General features: G+C 41.3%; 1 protein-coding gene across 1 annotated transcript in view; it reads right to left on the bottom strand.

Moving 5' to 3' along the window:
* NF1 (neurofibromin 1) overlaps window positions 1-19,577 on the bottom strand; it is a 232,623-nt gene that overhangs the window by 165,119 nt on the left and 47,927 nt on the right. The window contains exons 10-20 of the mRNA XM_083379640.1: window positions 17,674-17,796; window positions 17,259-17,333; window positions 16,227-16,358; window positions 15,141-15,275; window positions 13,628-13,741; window positions 11,363-11,442; window positions 8,411-8,534; window positions 6,599-6,754; window positions 3,427-3,673; window positions 1,483-1,556; window positions 1,281-1,364 (exon numbers count right to left, since the gene is read on the bottom strand). Of these exons, the coding sequence (XP_083235766.1) occupies window positions 1,281-1,364; window positions 1,483-1,556; window positions 3,427-3,673; window positions 6,599-6,754; window positions 8,411-8,534; window positions 11,363-11,442; window positions 13,628-13,741; window positions 15,141-15,275; window positions 16,227-16,358; window positions 17,259-17,333; window positions 17,674-17,796 (1,344 nt within the window). The remainder of the gene's footprint in view (window positions 1-1,280; window positions 1,365-1,482; window positions 1,557-3,426; window positions 3,674-6,598; window positions 6,755-8,410; window positions 8,535-11,362; window positions 11,443-13,627; window positions 13,742-15,140; window positions 15,276-16,226; window positions 16,359-17,258; window positions 17,334-17,673; window positions 17,797-19,577) is intronic.

Here is a 19,577-nt window from a genome sequence, read left to right as displayed (position 1 = left end):
CATCCTGGACATAAACTATTTCAACACATCCCCTCAGAATATAAGGCATATAATGTCAAAACAACTCTACGCAAAACGTTTTTGCCCTATGCCATCACTCTGCTAAACACCTAATTCCCACAGCACTATCTTATGTCTAAGGATGTTTTCCTATGTAGCAGGGCTGTATTACTATTATCCTTCTCATCTTTCCTATTACCATCTCCTATTGGTATCTTATGATTTATCACTTTGCTATTTGTATGTACACCGAAAGCTTATAAACCAGAGACAAATTCCTTGTGTCTCCAATCACACGTGTCCAATAAAGAATATTCTATTCTTTTCTATCCAATGATTAAGCAAACAATGGGCCAATATAACTTTGGTTTATATAACTGAACACATCGCAACTTTATCTGTCTATACCAGGGGTAGGCAACCTTGGCTCTTTTATGACTCGTGGACTTCAACTCCCAGAATTCCTGAGGGGAAAGGGAGAGGTTTCCATGCTGAGCCATGCTGGCTCAGGAATTCTGGGAGTTGAAGTCCATGAGTCATAAAAGAACTAAGGTTGCCTACCCCTGGTCTATACAATAGGGACCAGAGAAAGCCAATCTGGTATAGTGGTCTGAGGTATTGGACTAAAAACAGAGAGAGCAAGGTTCTACTCCCAGGTTAGGGCATGGAAGTCAGTTGGACAAGTTTGGGCCATTTGTTCTCTCTCAGTCTTTGGAAGAAGGCCAAACCATCTCTGAAAAGGTTTCTTGCCCCCCCCCAAAAAAAACCTGCACAGATCATCTGCCTATGTAGTCACCAGAGGTCAAGACCGATTCAAAGAACAGTAACCATCTCATTTCCTCCCCACCCCACCCCAGCAGATAGTCACAGTATTTTAAAATTTTATTTGTTACTTAATTTATATGCTACCTAACTCGCTGCCCAGAGTGCCTTTTCCGAAAGGCAGCCAAACAAATGACATAGGCATAATCTCAACAATTGAATGAAGGATTCCAATGTGTTCTGAAGAAAAAACAAACTGACTTCTAACCCTCAATACATAAATGTAACAAACCACACAAGCGTGTAAAACGTAAACTTTCAAAAGAAAACCAAAACCAGTAAAAAAAAAAAGAACATTAGGAGAAGTTGCACTCAAGCAAAAATGGAACTTGCTTTCATTTTCCTCAAAGGCAAAATGAAAAGGGAATTTGCTGGAGTAGCAACGGAAGGATAAGGATGACAGGAGTTGTCGCCCAACTTTTCTACAGGGTATGTTCCTTTAATGACCTTGGTCTTACCTGGCCATCTTCCATCTTAGTCTTTGGATAGTTGAGGATCAATTTTGTAGCTGCCTCCCACTTAAAATGTGTATCTTCCCAAGCCTACAGCAAACCGGAAAAGATACTGTTTTATCACACTGCATAAACGAGCCTAAGGCAACACCTGCTGACTGCTGAAAATAACTTTTTTTTTCCCCCTCAGAAAAGGAAAAAAGCTTACCTCGGTGTTACCTGCTGTTGGATGTTCAATACGCCTGAGCAGGGCCATCACTCTCTTTTGAAGAGCTGTTCTTCCTACAAAGAGATGCACTCAGAAGCTGAGAACATTTTCTTAACATTGTTTTATTAACAGCAGAAGTGTCTTGGTACAAGTCTTCAATGGAGAATTAGGACTGCAGAAAGAAACAATTGCAGGCAACCTGCCTTCCATTGAGAACCCAAATACTGTAAGAACCAGAAAGAGGGCTGAGAAAATATCTGCAGACCCACCACATCCTGGACACAACTGTCTTATATGTAAGGATATCTAACCATGTAGTAGGGCTGTATTGCTATTATCCTCCTCATCTTTATCCTCCTCATGCTATTATCCTCCCTATTGACATCCTACGACTATCACTTTATTGGTTGTATTTTATGATTAACACTGTATCTTTGATTTATGATTTATCCCTTTGTTGGTGGTATGTACAGAGAGCTTCTGCACTGGAAACAAATTCCTTGTGTGTCCAATCACACTTGGCCAATAAACAATACCATAGCTTGCCCTGCCACAGGGGTGTCAAACTCACCACGTCACGTGATGTGTCGCGACGTATCGTGACTTTTTCGCCCCTTGCTGGAGCTGGGATGGGCGCGGCTTCCGCGTGACGCATCCAGCCCGAAGGGTGAACAGTTTTGACATCTCTGCCCTAGCCCACCCTATCCTAAAATGAAGATCCTTTGCTTTAAAAAAAAATGCCAAAATGGATCCACATTTGTTCATACTGTGCTGTACATTTTAATACAGTGGTTAAAAAAATAAACTAATTGTAAAGAATTTCGGTTTCAAGAGTATAATTCAGACTTTTAATTTTAGATGTGTAACTATGTTTCTCAGAAATCTCACTTATGAATGGTCCATCAACTAATCAACTATTTGCCAATACTGGTAAACCTCAAGTCTGCTTATCACTGTCATTAACTTGTGGCAGTTGTAATTTGGGTCACCCACATAACCAACCCGATTTTACCACCTTTTTTTGAGGTGGTCATTAAGCAAATCATTGATCATTACACAAATCATCCCAGTTATTTATGCAATCTGTGCTGATTACGCAAATATTGTGGTTGTAAAGCAAACTGATGTTTTACTCTGGGCAGAGTTTTGCCAAACACTGCAAGTAAATGCTGGTTTTCAGCAAAACTGTTGTGAAATTCAGTCACATGAGCATACAACGCTGCAAACAGGCGTATATGCACCCCAGTTGTTGAGTGCTCAAAGTGCAGTCATTTTGCAGGGAGAAACCATCAGAATTCTGAATCCAAATCTTAAATACCCTCCCAACTTTAAATGGTCGCTAAGTGACTGGTCAATAAGATGAGGACTACTTATATCAGGGGTGTCAAACTTCCAGCCTGGGGGCCGGATGCGTCATGCCGAAACCACGCCCACCCCAGCTCCGGCAATGGGGGGGAAAGTTGCGATACGTAGTGACACGTCACATGACATTGACACCCCTGACCTATATGAAATAAGCTGTTGTATTATCATTACTGTTGTATTATCATTACTGTATTATCATTACTGTATTATCATTACAGTCAACATTCTGAAAGTGTGCTTTTGAATTTGTAAGTCATCAGGGTTACATGGAAACTGAAGCAACAGGCATCAAGATACATGAACCTGTACTCAGCTGTGACTCCAGTTGCTAAGGATTAAGAATTTAAAGAAGTGCCTGACGTTTATCCACTGAAAATATTGTGAACATACTGAAAAGAAATCTCTTGTGTCTAATACCAAAGTTGCTTTTTCAAGAGGCAACTGGACTTTCTTGTTTCTCTTTGAAGACATTTTGCTTCTCATCCAAGACAGCCATGGCCTAGATGACCAAGACTCTCCACAGACATCTTATGTCTAATATTTTAGGTTTATGCATACAGCAATGGGACCTCTTCTTACCTGTAGACATCATATTGCTCACAGAAGCAAACTCCATAAAGGTATTATAGTTGGGCAAGAAGTTGTGAACTGACACCTCATCTACTCCACACCTGATATCTGCTTCCTCGCAGAGATGTCGAAAACAGGACATGGCCACCAGCACTGCCTCGGTGTCAGGGCTCCAGAGAGACATATACAAGGCAACTTCCAACTTGGTCTGGGCTTGGCGACATATTGCTGTCCCACTGCAACCTACGGTGCTTTCCTTCGGAAACAAAACATTGGTAAAGTCAACTGCTAGTTGCCACTGCAGTGCTTGTTTTTCACGTATTTCAAAACCTAATATCGTTCAGTTAGTCCTCAACTTACAACCATTCATGTAGTGACAGCTCAAAGTTACAGCAGCACTGGAAAAAAGTTACTTACAACCAGTCATTCCCATGGTCACTTGACCAAAATTTGGGCACTTGGCAACCAATATGTATTTATGAAGACTGCAGCATCCCACGGTCGTGTGCTTGTCATTTGCAACCTTCCCAGTCGGCTTCTGACAATCAAACTAAATGGGGGTAGGGGTGGGTGGGTGGGAGATGATTCTCTTTACAACCGCATGATTCACTTAATGCCTGCAGTAAGTTGCTTAACAACCATGGCAGAAAAGGTCATTAAATTGGCTGTGTCTACCTTAATAACTATCTTGCTTAGCAAAAGAAAGTCTGGTTCCAGTTGTGGCCGTAAGTCAAGGAATACCATTTCCTAGCACATTAGATACCCAGCAGTCATGGAGTTCCCATCCAAAACAGGTTTTTATCACAAATTCGGAAACCACTAAACGAAAAGAAAGTGGTGTCTCTTCTGTAATAGAGAATGCCACCAAGAAAAAAACTAGTTCTTTTCTTTGGATAATGCCCCATTTACCTACCTGGGTGTCTGCAGACGTTGGACTGTATATTTGGTCAGGAATTGATTTCAGAAGCTAAGCAAGGTTAGTTAAGTGATTGGAGGGGGGCCACTCCCTGGGAATTTCAAAGTAGTTGTCTACAAGGTAGTCCTCGACTTATGACCACAACTGAGCCCAAAATTTATGTTGCTGAGTGAGACACTTGTTCAATACGTTTTGCCCCATTTTACCACCTTTCTTGCCACAGTTAAGGGAATCTCTGCAGTTCAATTAGTAAGTGATGCAATTGTTAAGTGCATCTGGCTTCCCCATTGACTTTGCTTGTCAGAAGGTTGCAAAAGGTGATCACATGACCCTGGGACACTGCCACAAAGAAGAGGGAGCCAAGCTATTCTCCAAAGGACAAGAAGCAACGGATGGAAACTAGTCAAGGAGAGAAGCAACCTAGAACTAAGGAGAAACTTCCTGACAGTTAGAACAATTAACCAGTGGAACAACCTGCCTCCAGAAGTGGTGAATGCTCCAACACTGGAAGTTTTTAAGAAGAGACTGGCCAGCCACTTGTCTGAAATGGTATAGGGTTTCCTGCCTGAGCAGGGGGTTGAACTAGATGACCTCCAAGGTCCCTTCCAATACTACTTCTTATTCTTATTCTTATTCTTATTCTTATTATTGTCATAAATGTGAGTCAGTTGCCAAGAGTCTGAATTTTGATCACGTGACTGTGGGGATGGTGCAATGGTCGTAAGTGTGAAAAACAGTCATGAGTCCCCTTTTTCAGGGCCACTGCAACTTTAAATGGTCACTAAGCGGACCATTGTAAGTCGAGGACTACCTGCACTGAGAAATGGAAAAAGCATCCTGGAAAAAGGCCTGCGAGTCACTTCCATAATGACATCAAGACAAAGACATAGATGCAAAAACTAGGGAACCAAACTTGATTGGAGGGTACATTTTCTTTGGTTCCAAAAGACACGCCTAGGGGACACCAAGTTCAGAAAAGCTGCCAGAACTCATGACTGCTTCCCACTAACGAAGAGGCAGAAAATTAATAAAACTACCTACTTGCCAATTGTAGAAAGATGGAACCAACTTATTCTTTGGAAATCTGAACACATCCTGTACATAACTGTAAGACGTTAGATATATAGAAATCCTTCCAGCATGGGACACCCACAATGCCATGGGGAACAAATATATATAAAAAACTAGGTCAATGTCAAAGAGTTTAGCCAAAGAGCTGGAACCCATAAATATGGAACGTATCTGTTTACGGGTAGTATGACTGTGTAACTACAAGTAGTCCTCAACTTACAACAGTTCACCTAGTGACTGTTCAAAGTTACGGTGGCACTGAAAAAAGTGACTTATGACCTTTTTTTTCACACTTAGGACCGTTGCAGCATCACCATGATCACTTGATCAAAATTCAAACGCTTGGCCACTGACTCATATTTACGACGGTTACAGTGTCCTGCCTGGAGTCATGAGATCCCCTTTGCAACCTTCTGACAAGCAAAGTCAGTGGGGAAACCAGATTTGCTTAACAATCGTGTCACTAACTCTTCAACTGCACACTATTCACTTAACAACAGTGGCAAGAAAGGTCATTTGACAAGCAGCCAATGGGGCAAAGCTCACTTAACAACTGATTCGCTTAGCAACAGAAAGTTTGGGCTCCATTATGGTTGTAAGTCAAGGACTACCTGTACAATTTATCAAACAAGCTACCAAGACTGGGTTCACTCAAAAAAGCTACAGAGAGAGAAAAAATTCCACAACGAACAGGAAGACTTTCATATTCTAACCACACTCTTGAAAATCACAGGGTGTACGAGATCAGCCCAGAGTTTTCCAGTCAGGCACATGTTTCAAGGTGACATTTTTCATCACTAACCACTGCAGAGATTCACTTAAAACTGTGGCAAGGAAGGTCGTAAAATGGGGCAAAACTCACTTAACAACTATCTCACATATAGCAACATGAGTTTTGGACTCAATTGTGATGATACGTCAAGGACTGCCTGGAGCCCAGGGGTCCCCAACCCCCGATCCATGGACCAGTACCGAGCCGCGGCATGCCAGCAACCGGTCCGCACAAACAAGCAAAGCCCCATCCGCGGGATGCAGGCAGCACAAAAAAACACACCCCCTCCGGTCCATAGAAAAACAACTTTCTCCATGAAACCGGTCTCTGGTGCCCAAAAGGTTGAAGACCTCTGCTGTACCCCACAAAACGAAGCGTAAGGTTAAATACCATTCCACGGGGCCAACTCTCCCTTTACTCACCATGCAGAAACTCCCTTTGCCCTTCCGGAGCGGAGCTCCTGGGATACAGCGCATCATCTCTTCGTGGTCAAGAGAAATTTGATTAGCTCCACCTCCAGAGACATCACATCCCACCCCACAAAGGAAGAGAAAAGGGCAGGAACTTCTATCTGATTGCTACAAAGAGAAAGAAGAAGAATTTAAAAGTCATCCAAATTTTGAAAGGAATGAAAAATACCAAAGAAACGTGGTGGGTGGGAGAAGGTGGCCAGTGGTCCCGCATTTATCAAAGGAGAGAAAATTAATAATAATAATAATAATAATAATAATAATAATAATAAGGAGGAGGAGGAGGAGGAGGAGGAGGAAAGGACCTTAGAGGTCATCTAGTCCAACCCCCTGCTCAGGCAGGAAACCCTATACCATTTCAGACAAATGGCTGGCCAGTCTCTTGTTAAAAACTTCCAGTGTTGGGGCATTCACAGCTTCTGGAGGCAGGTTGTTCTACTGGTTAATTGTTCTAACTGTCAGGAAGTTTCTCCTTAGTTCTAGATTGCTTCTCTCCTTGATTAGTTTGTAATAAGATACTTGTAATAAGAGTAAAAGCAATATGAACACTTGAAAAATTGATATATATATATTTTTCACAAAAGAGGAGTCCTCAAATGAGAGGACTGCAAATTTAACACCCATATAAGGGATTCTTTTCAGGGAACTGGTTCATTTATCTTTTGACAAAAGCTCACACTTGCTATACAGCTACAGTAGTCATGCTGGGTACGTGGCACTTCATGCCATCTGAAACAAATCTGCTGCCAGTCCTCGGTGCTTGCATGCAATACAGGTAGTCCTCGAGTTACAACTGTATTTGAACTCAGAATTACATCATTAGTTGTGTCCTAAGTGGATCACCACGTGCCTGTGCCTGATTTTATTACCTTTTTTTGCAACAGTTATTAGGGGAACACCACCCCTATTTTACCTACACAGAGGAGGCTGAGAAATGGTAACTGGTCTAGGGTTGCCTAGTGAATTTTACCCCTCCTGGTAGGGATCTGAGCTGCTCAAAGCTGAAATTCCTCCCCACAAAATCAAACTGGTCCCTGGTACAATCAACAAAATGCTTTCTCCATGGGTGACCGCCAATTCCTAAACCAAGAGCTGTCCAAAAGGTGTTTTTCAAAAGGCAACTGGACTTGATTGGTTTTTTTCCCCTGGAAAATATTTTGTTTCTTATCCAAGATGTTTCGGTTTCTTCTTCTGAACTGAAGAAGCTTCTTGGATAAGAAGCAATTTTTTTTCAAGGAAAAAAAACCCAAGAAAATCCAGTTGTCTTTTGAAAAACACCTTTAGGACAACCAAGATCTGGATGATTTGACAGTTTCCAAAGACAACTAACCCAAGACCTGTACACCTGAAGAATTATATATGAAAGCCTTATAGAAGTGCTGGATTAAATGTGTACATGTCCAACAGGATCATATACTAATAGACAGTAATAGACAAATAGTATGCTTTGGTACACGGGATTACTCAAAATTTAAACTCCCCAAGCAGATGTAGAAGAGATGAAGGGTAGCAATATCTTGAGCAACAAAAGAAACAAAGATTTTAGGAAAGATTTACATTTTCTCGCCAAGGAGATAGAATCTAGTGCACAATGTTAAGTTAACTGTTATGGTACATGTTTATTTTCTTTACTGAGCAAGAATGTTAAAAATAGCTGGAGCTAGCCAAATTTTATTTCCATGAACTTCCAAGCTTCCAGTAAGTGGAACAAGCTAGCAACAAACCCTAACTGCAAGCCTCTTTGAGATTTAGGCTTTCACTTACTTTGTTTTTCAGAAGAAATTTGTTCCTGCAGATCAAAATCTCTCGCAACCATTTGAGGATTTCCATGCTGCTGAGAATCTGATTGCTCGTTAGTCTCTTGCATATACCAAATAGCATTTGTGAACTTCAGGAACATGCAAATAAGAAAACAGCCACAATCTGTCAGTTATCAATCAGAGCATTCTGTACTGTCCAAGGCAACATTTTAAGGAAGTTGTTCACCCAGTTATCATGACAACAATTTACAATTTCCCCAGTTCTGCACAGCCTTGTCTGCTTTCCCGCCAAATCCCACTACCCCAGGAAAACACTTAATTTGCTCAATCCTTTTTTGCAGACCCAGTGTCGGGGTTCAAAGTTCTGAGTACAAAAATAATAACATCTTCACAAATGTATAAACGTTTATACAAAACACTAGAAGGAAGCAGTTTCACCCATAGTTCACACCAATGTGCCAAGGCTGAGATTGGTTTCTGGTACGTTTAAGAGGTGAAATCACAAAACATATCCCTTACAAGCTTTGGGTGTCTGAAAGACAACCTGCATTCTTTGTTTCTAGGAAAAACTGGCAGGAGTAGCTAGCTATTAGATAAATACTGGGTGCACCTAATTTTACATATTTTTAATCTCAAAAATATCCTTGTCAGTATCTGAAGGCTGCAGCACAAGAATGTGAGATGACAAGGAAAAATGAGGAGAGAAAAAAAGGTAACAGAGGTACTCCATGTTTTTCTTCTACAAGTTTGGAGTTCTCACGAATCCACATTTGTAACCCTTTTAAAAATTAATGTTATCTGTTAAAAAAATAAAATACAAAAAAATACAAAAGTCTACAAAATATGTTATTTTGATTAAAAAAAATAAACACACTCCCCAATTAACATTAAAGCATTCCATGTAATACATAAATACCTACATGAAATTAATTCAGTTGCTAAGCTTGACATTAAATCTATAGCAACGTACTTTCTCATCTTCTCATTTTTAGAACATAAAAGATTTTTCAAAAATAGGTAACCTGCAAAGCAATACATCGCTGTCCTCATAATACAGCTGTGCATATTGCAACCCACACCCTCCAGAGCTAAGATGAGCACTTCATAGGGAAAAAAGTGTAATACAGAACAGTGCAACTGGTACACAAGTTTGATGATTTTAGACTGAGGAAAAACATATTACAGGTAGTCCTTGACTTATAACCATTTGTTTAATGACTGTTCAAAGTTACAACAGCAGTGGAAAAGTGAGTTGTGACTGTTTTTCATACTTATGTCTGTTGCAGCATCCCTGTGGTCATGTGATCAAACCCTGGATGCTTGGCAACCGGCATATATTTATGATGGTTGCAGTATCCCAGTGGCATGTGATCCTTTTTCTGACAAGCAAAGCCAACGGGGAAGACAGATTCACTTAGCAACCATGTTATTAATTTAACAACTGCAGTGATTCACTTAACAATGTGTTAAGAAAGACTTTAAAATGAGGCAAAATTCACTTAACAACTGTCTTGCTTAGGTACAGAAAATTTGGGTTTAATCATGATCATAAGTTGAGAACTACCTGTACACTTGTTCTAAAACACTGCATTGGTTAGCAAGCAGAATTTCGCTTTTGTCTATGAAAGATAAGTTTATTTGGGTCTGGATACCAAATATTCTGATGGAGGTTTTGTCCCATGCAAAATTCCAGGATCCTAAGCTCTTTTTTTTTTTGGTTTTCTGACTTTAGGAAGATGGGGCAGATGTCTATCAGAATCATCAGGGTGCTGCTCAAAAAACAGTTTCATTTAACACATTATATAATCAATAATTTTATGTTTGGGAGATAATCTGTATAGCAAGAATGCGATTATCCCCAAATGAGACTTTTCCCAAAAACAATCAGGTTCGTGGACTGGAAGTTCCTAGATCAGGGGTAGGCAACCTTGGCTCTTTTATGACTCGTGGACTTCAACTCCCAGAATTCAGGGAGTTGAAGTCCACGAGTCATAAAAGAGCCAAGGCTGCCTACCCCTGTCCTAGATTCAACCTAATGGCAGCTGTTCAAACATCAGCATGACTATCCTCTCTAACCAAGACAGCAACTGAATCTCTCCCGAACAACACATCACACTTGTCCACTATTGCAGATATATACCTTGTAATAGAATTGTTGCTGTACACTCTACTTAGTGATCCCTTTGAGGAATTCTCAGAAATTCCAATCTGACCAAATAATAGCAGGATTGGCATTAATGGACACAGGCCTGCCTTATGACACTGCCCAAGTCCCCAATCTATCTGAAAGCACAAATGGGCGGCAACATTCAAAAGCCCCAAATTCTTTGGGTGCAGGTTATTTTAGAGATCCATCTTCCTGGGCCCCAGGAAGGAGAAGTCTTGTAAAGGAAGCATTTGAGAAAAAGATGGAAGTTGTCTTCTCCGTAGTTGTCCCCAAATTATGGAATGGGTTGCTTCACAAAGCTCAAATGGCACCCATGTGCTGCTTGTTTTGCAACAAAAACATTTTATACGGTTTAGTTACTTTGCAACAGATAGCAAGTTTTTTTTTTAAAAAAAAATTAGGCAGCCCTTTGTTTCGGCAGACAATCTTTTTTCTGTGGGGTCTTTGGTGCTCTTGTTACCCAACTAGGTAACATCATCATTTGTAGTTTGCTAGTTTGCAGCAAACCCCACTCCCTTCTAGCACTGATGATGTTTCCTAGTTGGGTCATGTAATGTCTGCAAAAAACAAACAACCAACCTCAAAGAGGACCAAGGACTCCACAGTCCAACCCTGAGCTACAAATATTCTCTTCTGTTAAATTTTTTTACCTACCATCTTGTTTCGTCTGCTGAATCAAAATACTGCTTTAATGTCCTGCTATTCTATGGAAATACCATTTAGATACTTAAGAATTCTAGCTGGAATACAAAGTCCAGGAAAAGGAGTCCGTGGTGAGTCTGAACTAACCTGATTTCCCAGAACGTTTCGATGGGTGCATCAGGGTTCCACAGGTCAATGCTGTCTAATTGATGAAGCACAAGCAAGGCCTGGAAGCATAGACATACAAAAAGACTCTGCATGAACGTAACCCTGGACAGAAGATTTCTGCATTGTGGGAATGAAAAGATTAGACCAGGGCAAAGCCAACTGCGGTTCTCATTTTATATTTAATGAATGGGTAGCGGATAGGTATCCTACAGCTGTTTCTTCAGATTGAGCCTCTACGGCAAAGGTATCCAACGCTGGCAACCTTAAGGCTTGTGGACTTCAACTCCCAGAGGTCCCCAGCCACGCGTTGGAAACCCCTGCTCTAAGGAGAATCAAATTGGACATTCCTTCTGAAAGGATCAGATAAAACGTCTTCCCTGCATGAACCAAGGAGAGGGTTTGCTGCCCCATGACATGCAGAAGCATTGCCACCTTCTTCCAATCAGTCTGGGCAAAAGTTGAAGGGGAAAGACTTGGCAGCAAATCAACAGCATGTATTTAGCATCAGCTAATGCTGAAAGAAGTAGCAACAGCAACAGTATGGATTGGAAGAAGAAAGCTTGCCACACTAAGGGTGGCCCCCTAAACACTACTGGCTTAGATGTGCTTGGAAATTTTGAGATAATGTGTTTAATGCCTACAGGGGACGCGGTGGCTCAGTGGGTTAGGACGCTGAGCTTGTCGATCAGAAGATCGGCAGTTTGGCGGGTTGAATCCCGAGTGCCGCGTAGCAGAGTGAGCGCCTGTTACTCGTCCCAGCTTCTGCCAACCTAGCAGTTTGAAAGCACGTAAAAATGCAAGTAGAAAAATAGGGACCACTACGGTGGGAAGGTAACAGCGTTCTGTGTGCTTTTGGCGTCTAGTCATGCCGGCCACATGACTACGGAGACGTCCTCGGACAAGCGCTGGCTCTTCGGCTTTGAAACGGAGATGAGCACCGGCCCCTAGAGTTGGAAACGACTAGCACATATGTGCGGGGGAACCTTTACCTATTTGCATTTATTTTCAATTTACAGCATACAGTACTCTTGATATTATTCCAATTAACAAATTGGTGGGCTGCACTAAGCTGAGAGAATATGATTGGCCCAAAGACACCCAGTGAAACTTTCACTGGCCAGCAACAGGCTTGAGCTCAGCTCAGTCTTAATCTAACATGTTAATACCATACCAAATTATGAAGCACATTAACAGGAGAATAATCGTGTTGGCTAAACTTCATGAACTTAACATTTATTTAAAACTGACATTTTGTCTAGCTCCCAGCCACTTTCTGGCGTGTGATCCCTGGGACCCCACTCCAAGGTTTCATGTATCCTGGAAAAGTTATGCACTTCTAGAGAATCATCATGCAGAGGCAGACCCAAATTCAAAGGTTGGGAGAGAAGGAGACAAAGAAGCTGTTCTTTAGAATAAAAACATCTAAATATGCCCTATAGCCAGAAGTTTGCTTCTAGAATCAAGATGTGAGGTCTTATTCGTAACAAAATTATATCTCCATGTTAATATAAAAACTGGCCAGGGTGGAGTGGGGAGGGGTTGTGTTGCTGCTATTAAGAAATCTGAATTAAAAATCCACACATTATAGATACCATACAATCAACATAGTGATATTGGACTGTGGTATCAATGCCGGATGAAGATATTTTTATCCAGACTGAGCAATTTACTAAACGCCATCCTTGTGCAATTTTACCTGCTGAGTTCACAGTTGCTGTGTCATGGTTCCGATAAATGAGACAGTTCAAACAAAATGCAAGCATTGTTTACCTAAAAAGTCTTAATAATGAAACGAAACAGTGGCACTCATGGAGGGATGCCAGAATCTGAAGTCTCCTCCCCACAAACCCATCCTAACATACACACGATCCCCGCCCTTATCTTCACGTCATAAATCACATTATCCAATTAGTTTTACATAGGTTTCTCTTCCCATTCTGTACACAGGCGTTTCTAATCTTCTCAAAATAGTCGTTAGAAAATTCCCTCCCTTCAAGATTCAACGCAAAGCAGTTTAAACAAAAGGCTCTTTTATTGTCAGTGAAAAAACATGTCAATGTTTGCAGCACTGACATGCTGTTCTTGTAGATGTGTTTATTTCATATTGCATTTTTAAGAGATGTGTAACACCACCTGGAAAACCAAGCTAGCTGACACTTTAGAAATGTGTTAACGGAATAAGATCCCAATCCCCTTCTGTTCCAAGCAGTAGCTTGAATGTAAACACCAATTAAGTCTCCTTACCTCCATGGCCTCTTGTGCTATTTCTGGCATACTGGCTTGTGGGACAAGCTGGACAAGGCCTGATATGAGATCAGCCGTGCTTCCTTGGGTCTCAGGCCCCTGTTTCTTTGGATTCTGTATGAAAAGACAGAGATGCTCAAGCATTTGTTCATCAGTGAGAACTGCCCCCTGAAAGAGCTACAGCCAAGTTGGTTGAATTGGTTTTGCATATGGTTTGCGGTTAGTAAGAATCTGTTAACATACTGTGATTTAAAGGCTTTAATTCAATGTAGTCTACTGCTTGGCCGCGGGGAAAAAAGATAGCTTGACTCTAAAGACTAGAAAGAAGTCTCAGGATCTATATGGAATTGCTGCAATTTGCCTCGGATGGGATTCTACATCAATACGTACCACAGATTAAAAGAAGTGTTACAAATCAAAAGGTAAGCGTTGTTATGTTTTGCGACCTCCACGTCTGGGATACCTATTTGCTCCTTTTGATTTTTTTTGAATCTGTTTTAAGAACTTTGTGCAGATGGATAAAAGAAGCTGGAATATAATGGGTAGGAAACAAGCTGGTGCTTGTTTCATTTGGAAAAACAAAAGTTCTCCAACCTGTGTGACGTAACTGCTCCCTTAGGTTCAATAGATGATTGCACCATGTCCAGCTACAACAGTTTCTTCCTCCAACTGTAGACCCGTAGGGACGTACACAAAACAAAAGGACGTTTTGTCCTGTTCTAAAAACAAAATCATCCTCTTCCAGGTCCTTTTCCCAGAGTCACTTTCCATGAGACGGGTGGCAGTATTTGTATTTGTATTTATTAAATTTGTATACCGCCCTTCTCCCGAGGGACTATAACATATCAGTATAACATAGACTGATTGATCTCATATTAGCTGCAGAAGCTAAATACCAAGAACTTTTGGGTGGTTCTAGGTTTCAGCTGAAACAAAATCTGGAGAGATCCTGGAGGAGGGGAGGGCTAGGTTGGTGCATGTCACTTTCCCCACTCCCCCCTCTTATTCTGCAAAGTTTGTGCCCAGCCTACTTGTCTCCCACCCAGTCCAGCATCTTCCCTTCTCTCCCTCTCTTTCCTGCTTCTCCTCAGCAGCTCCTCAGCAGCGTAGATATCCCACCATCATACCCACTGCCTCATGTCAATGCCTCCCCTTCAATTTCTGTCCCCCAAAATGATTCTCACAGCCCATTACAATTTTCACTAGGCAACATACATAGCTTCTCTAGGTGGTATTCAAAGAAATTGTGTGTGTGTGTGTGTGTGTGTGTGTATTCAATTATTGCTGTATTTTTTTTAAAAAAATTGTTCCAAGGGTCAAGACTATTTTTATTCAGCACTACTGGGTTTTGCACACTTGGCAGATCAGGTAGCAACAAATATCAATCTAAAGTAGTTATCAAGTTTTAAAAGTCCTTCAGCTGCTTTAACCTCTGCATGTTACATTATGTTTATAGAAATATATATTCATAATCTTTTTTTTTTAAAAAAAACAACCCTAGATTTTCACTTACATAGAGTAAGAGTTTTGGGTCAGCGTGGATCAGTTTTACAATAGATAACAACAAAACTTTATAACTTCTGGTTTCAACATCTGTAGGTTTTTCTTTAAACTTCAGGCTTGTCATTTTCTCTTTAAATGTAAGACTCTAAGAAAAATAAAACCATTAACAAAGTAATAAATATTCCAAACATGGAACTTCTTTCCAACAGCAGTATACCAATTGTTAGTTCCAACACATCTATTGCTAAAATATGAATTGTACAGCTGATTTTTTTCCATCAGTCTTTTTCATTAGTCTTGAAATGGAATTTCCATGGAGGTCTTCCATTATGATGCAATATCTCTTTAACTCATCCTTTTCATCTCTCAAGAGAAGAATTCTGAGGTCACCTGAACAGGCTGAAAGCAATAAGTCAGCCTGCAGCTATACTAACAAAGGTACATAGTATGAAAAATTATTGTTATGAGAAACAAGGAGGAAACTAGCACAGAACCACAAATGGAAAGGGCCATCGAGATTAGCATATCAACCTGCCCCATGCAGGAATTAAAATATTTCAAAAATATTAAGAAAGGAAGACCCACCAGTGTCTAGACACTGAGTTGGGCTACTCTGTTGTTTTTGTTTGCTAAGACTTTTTCTAAGATTAAATCAGTGTTTTCCAACCTTGAGAATTTCCAGGAATGTGGACGACAGCTTCCAGATTTCTCATCAATGATCATGCTGGCTGTGGAATTCTGGGAGATGAAGTCCACTTCTGGAAATTCCCATGAGTATATGTTCCCTGCCTTACACGCTATCAAATTGCCCAGCAATATTTATGCCAGCCTGGTAGCCATGGGATATTGGCTTCTCTTGGCTTCTCTTGCCTGTGATCTGAGAACACCACCACCACACGCTAAGTTCTTTCAACTTGGGTTTTAAATTTGAAAGTTCACGGGGGGGGGGGGGGGGGAGAGAGAAGCTTGTTTTTAATGGCCACCAAATGGGTACCACTGGATGCAACATTAGAACATCAAATTAACAAAACAAAACAAAACCAAGTGGATTTCTCAAGATTCTGTATCAACTAAATAACAAAAAGCAAGGCCTCACCGGGGTCATACGGATTGGGGTATGCACACCAGAGCCCTGTAAAGCTTTATGGAGAGTTTCGTTGAACATGCTGCGGAGTTCCACGGAATGACAATAGACAGCATCAATCTTGGGCCACCAATCTAATGCAGACTAGATGAGGAAGAAAACAAAATATCAGTGGAGATTGGACAACAGGAGGATTCCACAGGGCACACAGTCTAGCAAGGAATTCACAATGAAGTGGCCCATGTCTGACTGTGCCACTGCTTCCAGCAGTTTTCCTAAAGCAGGTCACAATGGTTTTGATGACATCATCTTGCATCACAGATACCATGAGGAGGCCCAGTGGCTCAGTGGCTTAAAGACACCGGAGATGGTCTTTGCTTCAGCAGTTCAAGTCCTAGCTCCGTATGGCAGTGAGCTTCCGTCACTTGCCTCAGCTTCTGCCCACCTAGTTCGAAAGCATGCTACATGCAAGTAGATAAATAGGTACCACTTCAGTGGGAAGATAATGGCGTTTCATGCAGTAGCGCGAATCCAGACAGAGCCGGACCTTCCTCAATGTGACGCCTGAGCATGAGGCGGCATTGGTAGAGGGAAAAGCCTGCATCACACTGCAAACTGCCATTGCACCCCTGTGGTGCACCCTGGATAGGGCTTGTGTGTGAACTGAATGGACTGTCAGCAGCCAAACAATTTTGTACTAACACTGTAATCTCCTGGTTAATGTAACATCACCATATGCTAAAGAAATATAGGTATCATAGGTGATGTCCTGTCTCTTTCTCTGCCCTATGATACAGTTTACCAGTCCTCTTAACCTCTTCCTCCTCTAACAAACAAGATGCAGCTGATACGAATAAATTTAGAGAGAAGGGTCTGAATGGATAAATTATTCCATTTGTGGCATACTAAATTCTTCAAAGATCAACATGCTGGCCCAGACAAACTTTATGCATAGCTCCCATCTTCCCCACTCTCATCTTTCTTGTTAGATTGCCACTAACTTGGGAAATTACTTAGAATTCAGAATGACTTAAAAAAACTTACATTTGTAATTATACGGTGGAGTGAATTTACCAGCACATAATGAAACGTGGATGGGGAATTCTGTGCCAGGCAAGTCTAGAAAAGACAAGAGGCAGGGGGTTAAGTTTCCTTCAGAAACAAACCTGGAAGTGAAAAGTACACACCCACCTGCAAACATCTCCACAGCAAGCCAATGGACAAGACCAGGACAAGGGGGCATCACTGTGAGGCATTAACACAGACCCACCCACAGGGCAGACCCACCTAAAGGCAGCGGTTTCATCAATAGATTTCTTGAAAATTTTCAGAACAACAAATGGTGAGCAACAGAGTTCTTGATCCTTCATGAATCCTGGATATTTGACTCCTTTGTCCAATCCCATGCTCAGGACCAACTTTAGCTCAGGAGTGGGGACTCGAGGAGCCACCTCCTTACCTTGAAGTGTTGGTTATTGTGGGGGTTGATTCGGAAGCAGGACACTAAGCAGTCGATCATGAGGTCTATGTCTGCATTCTGGTTGCCTCTGGAGAAAGGCTTGCTAGGGTTGAAGAGCAGGTTCTTTAAGACAACAAACAGGTCACGGTTATTACAATCACTGCTAAGCAATGTTGAAAGAGATGGGGAACCAACAAAAGATGGTCGAGCCAAGATTCTGATCGTTCCTTTGTAAGCAAAGGTAGGAAAAATATACTACGGTTACCATACCGGTTTAAGCCAGATATCCATTTATCTCATGGATGGATGTCCCAAAGGTGCTTTTCCAAAATCAACTGGACTTTGTTTTTTCTTGAACACTTTTCGCTTCTCATCCAAGAGGTTTGGCTCAGAAGGGAAACATCCAAGGAACAACAAAGTCCAGTTGCCTTTTGAACAAGCACTTTGGGACAACCATGACCTGGATGACTGAGAATCTCCATAGACATAGAATGGAATTCTTTATTGACCAAGCGTGGTTGGACACACAAGGAATTTGTTTCCGGTGTATAAGCTCTCAGTGTATATACAAGTAATAGTGATAATCATGATCATATACAACATGAAAATACCTTCATCATAAATTGTGAAATACAACACTTCATCATAAATCATAAGATGCAACGATTAATGATAGTCATAGAGTACTAGCTAAGCAAACAACACAAATCATACTAGGGTACAAAAAAAAAAACCAACATAAATTGTAAGATACAAGCAGCGAAGTTATAGTCATAAGAAGATAAAGTAATAGGAAAGATGAGGAGTATCACAGTAATACAGCTTTACTAAGTATTTTGACAGTATTGTAGGAATTAGTCGTTAAGCATGGTGGGAAAAGCTGTCCTTGTATCTAGTTGTTTTGGTGTGCAATAATGCTCTGTAGCATCATCTTGAGGGAAAAAGTTGAATTCCAGGATGTGAAGGGTCTGTAGATATTTTCACAGCCCTCTTTCTTTCTCATGCAGCAAACAGGTCCTCAATGGAAGGCAGGCTGGTAGCAACTGTTTTTTCTGCAGTCCTAACTATCCGCTGAAATCTACGTCTGCCTTGTTTGGTTGCAGTTCTAAAGCAGAGAGTTATAGAGGTGCAAATGACAGACTCAATAATTCCTTTGTAGAACTGTATCAGCAGCTTCCTGGGCAGTCTGAGTTGGCGTAGGAAGAACATTCTTTGTTGTGCTTTTTTGATGACATTTTTTATGTTAGGTGTCCATTTTAAATCTTGAGATATTATAGAACCTATAAACATGGAAGGTCTCTACTGTTGATACTGTGTTGTCTAGTATTGTAACAGCTTGTAGAATAGTAGGGCTTCTCCTAGTCTACTGTCATTTCTACGGTTTTGAGTGTGTTCAGTTCAAGATTGTTCCGGCCACACCACAAGGCTAGTTGTTCAACCTCCCGTCTGTATGCTGATTCGTTGTTGTCTTGAATGAGGCCAATCACTGTTGTATCATCTGCAGACTTCAGTACTTTAACAGAGGGATATTTTGAGATGCAGTCATTGGTATATAGAGAGAAGTGGAGAGAACACACAGCTCTGGGGGGGCCCCTGTGCTAACTGTACAGGTATCTGGTGTGATTTTGACTAGCTTCACTTGCTGCTTCCATGAGACATTTATCTCATGGACAGTCACAAGCCCAGCATGTCATCCCAGGTGGAAAGATAGGCAACTACAGGACAATCCACACAATGGTTCTAAAAGAGATTTACTTTCCCATCCAGTCTTTTCTTGAACCAACTGGTTAAGAGCCATGGTGGCACAGTGGTTGGAATGCAGTACTGCAGGCTACTTCTGCTGACTGCTGACTGCCTGCAGTTTGACGGTTCGATTCTCACTGGCTCGAGGTTTCCTCAGCCTT

This window comes from Vipera ursinii, assembly GCF_947247035.1.
Source record: "Vipera ursinii genome assembly, chromosome: 1".
NCBI lineage: Eukaryota > Metazoa > Chordata > Lepidosauria > Squamata > Viperidae > Vipera > Vipera ursinii.
The sequence above is the reverse complement of the archived record's forward strand: the minus strand, read 5'-3'. Positions and strand labels throughout refer to the sequence as shown.